The sequence below is a fragment of the Heteronotia binoei genome, chromosome 14 (assembly GCF_032191835.1).
Source record: "Heteronotia binoei isolate CCM8104 ecotype False Entrance Well chromosome 14, APGP_CSIRO_Hbin_v1, whole genome shotgun sequence".
In the NCBI taxonomy this organism is placed as follows: domain Eukaryota; kingdom Metazoa; phylum Chordata; class Lepidosauria; order Squamata; family Gekkonidae; genus Heteronotia; species Heteronotia binoei.
In genome coordinates this window covers 52,423,077-52,434,512 of record NC_083236.1, presented here as the reverse complement: position 1 = coordinate 52,434,512, position 11,436 = coordinate 52,423,077, and the positions used below count along the sequence as shown (strand labels likewise).

Genomic DNA, 11,436 nt, shown 5'->3' with positions numbered 1-11,436 from the left:
ATTCATTCTAATGAATCTCATAGGCTATAATGGAGAATGGAAAAACATCCAAAATTTTCCCCCATCAAGAGTGTACCATTCAGTGCGATATTAAAATATATATCTTACCCAACCCTAAACCCAACCCCAATTTTAAACCGAACATAAGTGTGTCCTGAACTCTAACTCTAACTCTAACCCTTACCATATGGGCCCATTCATTCTAATGAATCTCATAGGCTATAATGGAGAATGGAAAAACATCCAAAATCTTCCCCCATCAAGAGTGTACCATTCAGTGTGATATTAAAAATACATCTTACCCAACCCTAAACCCAACCCCAATATTCACCCAAACATAAGTGTGTCCTGAACTCTAACCCTAACCCTAACCTTTACCATATGGGCCCATTCATTCTAATGAATCTCATAGGCTATAATGGAGAATGGAAAAACATCCAAAAATTTTCTCCATCAATAGTGTACCATTCAGTGTGATATTAAAAATACATCTTATCCAACCCTAAACCAGACCCCAATTTTAAACCGAACATAAGTGTGTCCTGAACTCTAACCCTAACCATAACCCTTACCATATGGGGCCATTCATTCTAATGAATCTCATAGGCTATAATGGAGAATGGAAAAACATCCAAAATTTTTCCCCATCAAGAGTGTACCATTCAGTGTGATATTAAAAATACATCTTACCCAACCCTAAACCCAAACCCAATATTCACCCAAACATAAGTGTGTCCTGAACTCTAACCCTAACCCTAACCCTTACCATATGGGCCCATTCATTCTAATGAATCTCATAGGCTATAATGGAGAATGGAAAAACATCAAAATTTTTCCCCATCAAGAGTGTACCATTCAGTGTGATATTAAAAATATATCTTACCCAACCCTAAACCCAACCCCAATATTCACCCAAACATAAGTGTGTCCTGAACTCTAACCCTAACCCTAACCCTTACCATATGGGCCCATTCATTCTAATGAATCTCATAGGCTATAATGGAGAATGGAAAAACATCCAAAATTTTTCTCCATCAATAGTGTACCATTCAGTGTGATATTAAAAATACATCTTACCCCACCCTAAACCAGACCCCAATTTTAAACCGAACATAAGTGTGTCCTGAACTCTAACCCTAACCCTAACCCTTACCATATGGGCCCATTCATTCTAATGAATCTCATAGGCTATAATGGAGAATGGAAAAACATCCAAAATTTTTCCCCGTCAAGAGTTTACCATTCAGTGTGATATTAAAAATACATCTTACCCAACCCTAAACCCAACCCCAATATTCACCCAAACATAAGTGTGTCCTGAACTCTAACCCTAACCCTAACCCTTACCATATGGGCCCATTAATTGCAGTAAATCTCATAGGCTATAATGAAGAATGGAAAAACATCCAAAATTTTTTCCCATCAAGAGTATACCATTCAGTGGGATATTAAAAATACATCTTACCCAACCCTAAACCCAACCCCAATATTAACCCAAACATAAGTGTGTCCTGAACTCTAACCCTAACCCTTACCATATGGGCCCATTAATTGCAGTATATCTCATAGGCTATAATGGAGAATGGAAAAACATCCAAAATTTTTCGCCATCAATAGTGTACCATTCAGTGTGATATTAAAAATACATCTTACCCAACCCTAAACCAGACCCCAATTTTAAACCGAACATTATAGCCTATGAGAATCATTATAGTGAATGGTCTCATATGGTAAGGGTTAGGGTTAGGGTTAGAGTTCAGGACACACTTATGTTTGGGTGAATATTGGGCTTGGGTTTAGGGTTGGGTAAAATTTATTTTTAATATCACACTGAATGGTATACTCTTGATGGGAAAAATTTTTGGATAGTTAAGGGCACACATATGTTTGGTTTAAAATTGGGGTCTACTTTTGGGTTGGGTATGATGTATTTTTAATATCACACTGAATGGTACACTATTGATGGCGAAAAATTTTGGATGTTTTTCCATTATAGCCTTTCAGATTCATTACAGTGAATGGTCCCATAGGGTTAGGGTTAGGGTTAGCGTTCAGGACACACTTATGTTCGTGTGAATATTGGGGTTTGGTTTAGGTTTGGGTAAGATGTATTTTTAATATAGCCAATGAGATTCATTATAGTGAATGGTCCCATAGGGTTAGGGTTAGGGTTAGGGTTAGGGTTCAGGACACACTTATGTTCGGGTGAATATTGTGCTTGGGTTTAGGGTTGGGTAAGATTTTTTTTTTAATATAACACTGAATGGTATACTCTTGATGGGAAAATTTTTTGGATGTTTTTCCATTCTCCATTTTAGCCAATTAGATTCATTAGAATGAATGGCCCCATAGGGTAAGGGTTAGGGTTAGGGTTAGAGTTCAGGACACACATATGTTCAGTTTAAAATTGGGGTCTGGTTTAGGGTTGGGTAAGATGTATTTTTAATATCACACTGAATGGTGCACTATTGATGGCGAAAAATTTTGGATGTTTTTCCATTCTCCATTATAGCCTATGAGATTCATTCGAATGAATGGGCTCATAAGGTAAGGGTTAGGGTTAGGGTTAGAGTTCAGTACACACTTATGTTTGGGTGAATATTGGGGTTGGGTTTAGGGTTGGGTAAGAAGTATTTTTAATATCACACTGAATGGTATACTCTTGATGGGAAAATTTTTTGGATGTTTTTCCATTCTCCATTATAGCCTATGAGATTCATTAGAATGAATGGGCCCATATTGTAAGGGTTAGGGTTAGGGTTAGAGTTCAGGACACACTTATGTTTGGGTGAATATTGGGGTTGGGTTTAAGGTTGGGTAGGATGTATTTTTAATATCACACTGAATGGTACAGTCTTGATGGGGAAAAATTTTGGATGTTTTTCCTTTCTCCATTATAGCCGTGGAGTTTCATTCGAATGAATGGGCCCATATGGTAAGGGTTAGGGTTAGAGTTCAGGACACACATATGTTCGATTTAAAATTGGGGTCTGGTTTAGGGTTGGATAAGATGTATTTTTAATATCACACTGAATGGTGCACTATTGATGGCGAAAAATTTTGGATGTTTTTCCATTCTCCATTATAGCCTATGAGATTCATTATAGTGAATGGTCCCATAGGGTAAGTGTTAGGGTTAGGGTTAGAGTTCAGGACACACATATGTTCAGTTTAAAATTGGGGTCTGGTTTAGGGTTGGGTAAGATGTATTTTTAATATCACACTGAATGGTGCACTATTGATGGCGAAAAATTGTGGATGTTTTTCCATTATTGCCTTTGAGATTCATTACAGTGAATGGTCCCATAGGGTTAGGGTTAGGGTTTGAGTTCAGGACACACTTATGTTTGGGTTAATATTGGGGTTGGGTTTAGGGTTGGGTAAGATGTATTTTTAACATCACACTGAATGGTATACTCTTGATGGGAAAATGTTTTGGATGTTTTTCCATTCTCCATTATAGCCTATGAGATTCATTAGAATGAATGGGCCCATATGGTAAGGGTTAGGGTTAGGGTTAGAGTTCAGGACACACATATGTTCGGTTTAAAATTGGGGTCTGGTTTAGGGTGGGGTAAGATGTATTTTTAATATCACACTGAATGGTACACTATTGATATTAAAAATACATCTTACCCAACCCTAAACGGGGGGAATTCCTTAGAGCAGAGGTGGAAAGAAAGCATTTTCACTTTATCAGCTATAACACTTAGCGAGAAAGAAAATGGATTTAAGCATCTCACTGGGACCGCAGAGCTGTGGAAATGCGCGGATGGTCTTTGAAATGACTTCCAGCAAAGGGAAGTGACTTCCTGGCTGGGCAAGTCCCCGGAGGAACGAAGTAATTGCCTTTTTGTTCTCCTACCGGTGGGGCTTGTAATGTGATAGGAATGCCAACTGGCATTTCCTCTTTGGGTCCGTTGAACTCTTTCAAAAAAACCCGTTTTCTCATTACCCGGCACTCCGAATTGTGCCTTTTTGTCTCTAGATCCCAGATCGAACTATAAATAGATCAGCGGCTTAACCTAGTTGGAGAGGAATTCTTTTTATACGAAGACCAGTTAGAGGACATGCTTATATCCATGGGTCGTTTTTGTAGAAAAATAGGTGGTGGAGCTCATCCAGGGATTGTTATGCAGCTGCACCTACTATTCAATGGGCAAGGTAGATAGGTCGGGAGGAGGAGGGGGAGGCCATCAGAAAGGTTCAGGAGCTGCACTCCTGTGAGCTCCTGCTGAATTCAAGGCCTGCTTATATCCTCATCAATCTACATTACAAGTAGTTCAGGTTAGATGATGGACTGGCAGTGGGAAGACTTGAGTTCAAATGTCCCCCTTCCCTCTGCAGCTACGGAGCTCACTGGCTGACTTTGGGCCAGCCACTTACCTCTCAGCCTAACCTACCTTGCAGGGCTGATGTGAGGCTCAAGTGGATTTTAATAATCCCACTCTATGGAACAGCTTCCTAAGGAGGCAAAGCATTCGAAAGCCAGTTCGGTATCGTGGTTAAGAGCAGCAGACTCTCATCTGGAAACCCGAGTTTGATTCCCCACTCCTCCACATGAAGCCAGGTGGGTGACCTTGGGCCGGTCCCGATTCTCTCAGAGCTCTCTCAGCCTCACCTACTTCACAGGGTGTCTGTTGTGGGGAGAGGAAGGGAAGAGGATTGTAAGCTGCTCTGAGACTCCACACGAAGGGTGGGGTTTAAATCCAATCTCCTCCTCTTCCTCCTCCTTCATGGACACTATGAAGTTGCTTGATTCACCAGAGTTTTGGTGGAGGGCAGGCATGCGCATTCTCTTGCATTTTATTAAGTCGGGGGTGGGGTGGGTGGGAAGTTAGGGTGGGATTGGTTGGGGGTTTTTTTGCATTCTCTTTTTTAAATTAAACTTTTTAAAATGATATACAAGTGCAGTCAAATATTCACAAAATCTTAACCCTTTAATCCCCCCTCCCCCCCAGACAAAAACCTATAACAACACATCTATACCAGGAGTCCCTAGCCCCTGGTCCCTGGACCGGTACTGGTCCGCGGCCTGTTAGCAACTGGGCCGTGAGTTATATAATTATTTCATTATATATTACAGTGTAGCAATAATAATAATAATAATAATAATAATACACTGGATTTATATCCTGCCCTCCACTCTGAATCTCAGAGTGGTTCACCATCTCTTTTATCTTCCTCCCCCACAACAAACACCCTGTGGGGCAGATGGGGCTGAGAGAGCTCATACAGAAGCTACCATTTCAAGGACAGCTCTGCGAAAGCTATGGCTAACCCAAGGCCATTTCAGCACCTGCAAGTGGAAGAGTGGGGAATCAAACCTGGTTCGCCCAGATAAGACTCCACACACTTAACCACCACACCAAAATAAAGTGCACAATTGTATCATCCCAAAACCATCAACCCCGCCCCTCCAGTCTGTGGAAAAAAATGTCTTCCACAAAAACCTGAATCTCTGCCTTGTGGCTACCAACTCTGACTGATCTAGATAGTTTGTGCAGACTTCTCTGAAAACCACTCCGTGGCACGGTTCAGATGGAACAATAAACCAGAGATTACTGTTAGCTGCGCAGGCCTAGAGAAATTCTTTACTCCTGTCAACTTGAATCCCACCTAAAATTCCTGCAGCTGCAATGATTTCCCTCTGCAGAGGCACAACTTCCCCTCCTGCTTTGCATTGCCAACTCCCAGTTGGGAAATTCCTAGAGATTTGGGAGTAAAGCCCGGAAAGGGAGGGGTTTGGGTAGGGGACAGACCTCAGTGGGGTTTCATGCCATGAGTCCATCTTCTAGTTCTGAAGCTGCCAATTTCTCTGGGAGAAACTGATCTCTGCGGTAGATCAGTTGTAATTCCGGGAAATCTCCAGCCCTGCCTCCTCAGATAGCAACCGTACCCCTGCTACAGCCCTAAATTCACCTGGAAGGCCAGGGGACACTTAAGAATACCTGGGAGGGGGGAGTGGTTTCAAGTGAATATCATACCCATGAACACCCATGAACAGTGCTGGATTAAACCCTGCAGAGGCCCCTGGGCAAAGTCTTGGGGGCCCCCTTGCAAAATATCTCTGTCTGAGTGTCCACCCCACCACCCATGGCCCCTGCTGCAGCCTGCAAGCATCTTCTTAAAAGCCCCTATTACTAAGCTGTGGAGGAGAGGCAGAGAGATCCAAACTTGGCGACAACTCCAGCAGCTGCATCAGACAAGTTGGGCAAAAAGTGGCTCAGTTTCTGGCTGTGCATGCAGTCAGGGAGGGCTGCAAGCAGGGGGAAAACTGTGTGTGTGGGGGAGCTGGCCTGGTGCCCCTAAAAGTGTGGGGGCCCGTAGGCCAGTGCCTACTTGGTCTAATTGTTAATCCAGCCCTGCCCATGAAGCTGCTTTGTATTGAATTAGACCAGGGGTGGCCAACGGTAGCTCTCCGGATGTTTTTTGCCTACAACTCCCATCAGCCCCAGCCGCTGGCCATGCTGGCTGGGGCTGATGGGAGCTGTAGGCAAAAAACATCTGGAGAGCTACCGTTGGCCACCCCTGAATTAGACTATTGGTCCCTCAATGGAATTAAAAGATGCCTGCTCCTTGGGAGGAAAGCTATGGCAAACCTACGCAGCATAATAAAAAGTAGAGGCATCACACTGCTAACAAAAGTCCATATAGTCAAAGCAATGGTATTCCCAGTAGTAACGTATGACTGTGAGAGTTGAACCATAAGGAAGGCCGAGTGCAGAAGAATAGATTCTTTTGAGCTGTGGTGCTGGAAAAGAATCTTGAGAGTCCCTTGGAGTGCAAGATGATCCAATCAGTCAGTCCTAAGGGAAATCAACCCATACTGTTGCCTGGATGGTCAGACGCTGAAGCTGAAGCTCAAATACTTTGGCCACCAAAGGAGAAGGGAGCACTCACTGGAGAAGACCCTGATGCTGGGGAAGATGGGTGGTAAAAGAAGGAAATGGCAAAGGATAAAATGGTTAGACTGTATTATCAATGCAACAAACATGAATTTGAGCTAACTTAGGATGGTAGAGGACAGAAGGGCCTGGTGTGATGTGGTCCATGGGGTGGTGAAGAGTCGGGCTTGACTGTGCAACTGAACAACAACATTGATCCCTCAAAGTCAGTATTGTCTGCTCAGACTGGTGAACATATGCTCTGTTCTTTCAGATATGGGAGGGGAAACTGTCCTAAAGACCCCTTCCAGATACTCCTTGCAGACACAGCAGGTAGCAGGGGGAAAAAAAATCAATTTCTGGTGTAAAAATTATCCGGCCAAGGAGGGAATTGTCCTGCCTTTCGGTGGTTCGTTGCCCTCTTTCTCTTGAAACCGAACCAGCCTGTCTGGGTATGATGTCACCTTTCTGGCACAAAAGCCTGAGGAAGGTTTAAACACGGACACTTATTTTGGCCCTGGCAGACTTCCTCCTTGTGAGTAAGACAAGCAGGAGATAAAAGTAACTATCAATTAGCGATGGGGAGGGTGTGGGAGGGAGGGGAACCATGACCTTTCGGTTTAATCCACAGCAAGGGAAGCCCCTCTAGAAATATGTTTGCGCTGACGCAGAGAGATCAGAGAATCACCACTGACTTAGAGGATGCTGGTTGTGCAGGAGATGGGGACAGATCCCTAGGTAATTGTGTATTCTGCTTTCTCCCTTCAGATTGCAACCCTGCCCTGGCCTTTTCCTGTTTGCATCAAGGATTTTTACATGCTTCTGTTTTCCTTCCAGGGCTGCAGTTGCTGCCTCATTTTCTGTCTGTTGGTGGCAGGCCAAGGAATTGCTATATATGCTGGTTTCCAGATCGACATTGGCACGCGGATGGAATGAATGGGTAGGTACCAGTGGAATGAGCTGGGGTTTCATGGGTGTCTGTGGGACTTTCTTCAGGGAACGCCTTGCAGAAGTTGCAGACATTTTGTGGCAGCTTTTGAGGAACCAAGAATGCGGTTAGCGGTGCAACCCCCTAAGCAGGGCTGTATCTTTTAGAGCCACTGAATTAAATCTTTTTAGGAGGGTGGAATGGATTGCACCATAAATTATTTTTAGCAGAGATGGGGAAAGAGAGCACTAGGAAAGAATCCTACCTTGTTATATTCTGCCCCCCCTCCCCTTTTGCATCAAATGAAAGGGGAGACCACAGGTCATCAATGACAGAGACGACGAGCAAAATTAATTTGGGATAGGTGTTGATGAAAAGAGCAAACAACTGTTAAAGACGTAAGCATTTTAAACACTGGAAGCGGGGCTGGCCCTAGACTGCCTGGCAGCCTAGGCAAGGCTTAACTTCTGGTGCCCCCCAATAACATCACCAAGTGACATGGGGGGCACCCAATTCAGCACACCCAGAAGGCCAGCGCCCTACGCAATCACCTAGTTTCCCTAGTGGCAGAGCTGGCCTTCACTGGAAGTCATCAAGATGCTGGGTTCATTTAGCCAAGTAGATGATGGTCGATCCATTCTGAGAAGTTGAACTAAAGGGTACTTGTTGGCCATTGTTTTTTTTGAAAGCTGGCACACACTGAAAGCTGGATACACATAATCTGAACTGTCAGAGGGGGAAGAGGAGAGGGGGAGAGAGAGAGGGAGGGAGGGAGGAAGGGTATGGAATACTAACTGGGGCTCAGAGCGGCTCACAATCTCCTCTACCTTCCTCCCCCACAACAGACACCCTGTGAGGTAGATTAAGATATTGGATTTATATCCCGCCCTCCACTCCGAAGAGTCTCAGAGCGGCTCACAATCTACCTTCCTCCCCTACAACAGACACCCTGTGAGGTAGATTAAGATATTGGATTTATATCCCACCCTCCACTCCAAAGAGTCTCAGAGCGGCTCACAATCTCCTCTCCCTTCCTCCCCCACAACAGACACCCTGTGAGGTAGATTAAGATATTGGATTTATATCCCGCCCTCCACTCCGAAGAGTCTCAGAACGGCTCACAATCTCCTTTCCCTTCCTCCCCTACAACAGACACCCTGTGAGGTAGATTAAGATATTGGATTTATATCCCGCCCTCCACTCCGAAGAGTCTCAGAGCGGCTCACAATCTCCTCTACCTTCCTCCCCCACAACAGACACCCTGTGAGGTGGGTGGGGCTGAGAGGGCTCTCACAGCAGCTGCCCTTTCAAGGACAACCTCTGCCAGAGCTCTGGCTGACCCAAGGCCATGCTAGTAGGTGCAAGTGGAGGAGTGGGGAATCAAACCCGGTTCTCCCAGATAAGAGTCTGCACACTTAACCACTACACCAAACTGGCTCTCCTTGCCACTGCTTGCCTCTGCACAACAACCCTGGACTTCCTTGGTGGTCTCCCATCCAAGTACTAACTGGGGCCAACCCTGCTTAGCTTCCAAGGTTTAATGAGATCAGGTCAGGGCTCCCTGTAAACTGGTGAGGCTTTATTCTTTACCCACACAGCTCTTTCCCAATCTCCAACATCCCTCCCTCTCCTCTTTGCCCAGCAAACCTGGCAAGCCCAGCAAACCTGGGGCCCAACCAGTGTTTCCTTTAAGCTGAGTTAGTGTGAGCTAGCTCACAGTTTTTTAGCCTCTGGCTCACCCAGGAAGGATGTCCCCAGAACAAACTAATTTAGGCAGTAGCTCGCAACTTTAAGGCCAGTAGCTCTAGAAGTAGAACTTGTGCTCGCAAGACTACACAGCTTGGAGCATTGGACCCAACACAATATAGCAGGGGTGGCCAACGATAGCTCTCCAGATTTTTTTTTTGCCTACAGCTCCCATCAGCCCCAGTCATTGGCCATGCTGGCTGGGGCTGATGGGAGTTGTAGGCAAAAAACATCAGGAGAGCTACCGTTGGCCACCCCTGCAATACAGGAATGACAACAGATGCTGTACACCAGAAAGGAGAAATCACACACGTTCTTGAAATGCTCCTCCCACCCTACTTACATGGTTCTGGGGTGGAGGGGGGAGTGAAGGGTTAGATGGGCAGGGACTTACCTACCCTGCTGGTATTTAATCCATATTCTGGCTACTGGGCCGGACCAATTGTTTCCTCATGGAAGCAAAACTCCTGCCACCGTTTCTTTTCTGGGCTCAATAACTGAGCTACCGAGAGAGAGGTGGACAACCAAGGAGGTCTCTCTCGAGACTTCCAGACATTTCAGCAGGTTCAATTTGCAAGGCAGCCTTTATCTGCCATTCAGGAAGTGAGCTGCAGGGATACAGATAGAAGCCGGGGAGGTGGAGAGATAAGCAAGTGCCTGGGACGTGGGGGTCTCATTGCAGATAAGGTGGCATGCCTATTCTGGCAGGATCCATGAGGCTGTGGTCTGGAATTCAATCCACCGCGTCTGCAGGAGGCCCCGGCGGCGTGCCCAGCTAGGGGAAGGGCTTGAGGAGAAAACATGGGGACATTGTATCAAGGTTCAACTCTGCACAGGTCACTCCGTTTGAGCATGGGAGGATCCTGTGTCTCCGACTACGTCAAGAAATTTGCGGTAAGGGGGATCCAGTTTCTTTTTTCAAGGCTTCAGTATTGAAATTTGTACTAATAATATTTGGGCTCAAACGTCAGAGGTGCAATCGGAGCTGGATGAGACCTGTGTGAGTGTGTCCAGAGCAGTGGCCCCTCTAAGCTGAGTTAGTGTGAGCAAGCTTACTGTTTTGTAGCCTCCGGCTCACACATTTTTGTCTTCGCTCAGGGCAAATGGCCCCAGAGCAAACTAATGTATGCAGTAGCTCACCACTTTAATGCCAGTAGCTCACAAAGAAGAATTTTTGCTCATAAGACTCCCCAGCTCAGAGGGAGTATTGGGCCGGAGTAGGTTCTTGTTTGCGTGATGTTTAGGGTTTTTTTTGCAGGGGGGGAACTTTTTTTTTTTTTTTTAAAAATAGATATTTCCATTACACAGTTAGACAGATTAAAATATATAGGCAACAGCTACAGCATTATCCAAATAAAAGTATTAACAATTAAAAATTGGAAACTTTAAAAACTATGAGCAAAATCTAGAACATAGTATAGGTAACCCATCACTTTTAATAAAATTGCATAAGTTCAAAATATTTATGATTTCTAAAGGAGCTTGTTTCCTGTGTGGTTCGGTCTAATTTCTCTATTACGGGTGACCATTTGGGGGGGGGGGTGGGATCTAAATACGCAACTTTACTGTTGCCTCCTGTCAGTGTCCTTTTGATAGACTGGTTCCTATTGTTAGAGTAGGGTTGCCAATCCCCTGGTGGGGGCAGGGGATCCCCCAGTTTGGAGGCCCTCCCCCCGCTTCAGGGTCGTCAGAAAGTGGGGGGAGGGGAGGGAAATGTCTGCTGGGAACTCTGTTATTCCCTAGGGAGATTTATTCCCATAGAAAATCATGGAGAATTGATCCGCGGGTATCTGGGGCTCTGGGGGGGCTGTTTTTTAGAGTAGAGGCACCAAATTTTCAGTATAGCATCTAGTGCCTCTCCTCAAAATACCCCCC

At 45.0% G+C, this 11,436-nt stretch overlaps 1 protein-coding gene across 1 annotated transcript in view; it reads left to right on the top strand.

Annotated features, from left to right (window-relative positions):
* Nucleotides 1–10,365: 10,365 nt before the first annotated feature.
* The window catches only part of MYLK3 (myosin light chain kinase 3), a 48,705-nt gene continuing 47,634 nt past the window's right edge, over nt 10,366–11,436 (top strand). The window contains exon 1 of the mRNA XM_060253599.1: nt 10,366–10,455. Coding sequence (XP_060109582.1) covers nt 10,414–10,455 — 42 coding nt within the window. The 5' untranslated portion in view covers nt 10,366–10,413. The remainder of the gene's footprint in view (nt 10,456–11,436) is intronic.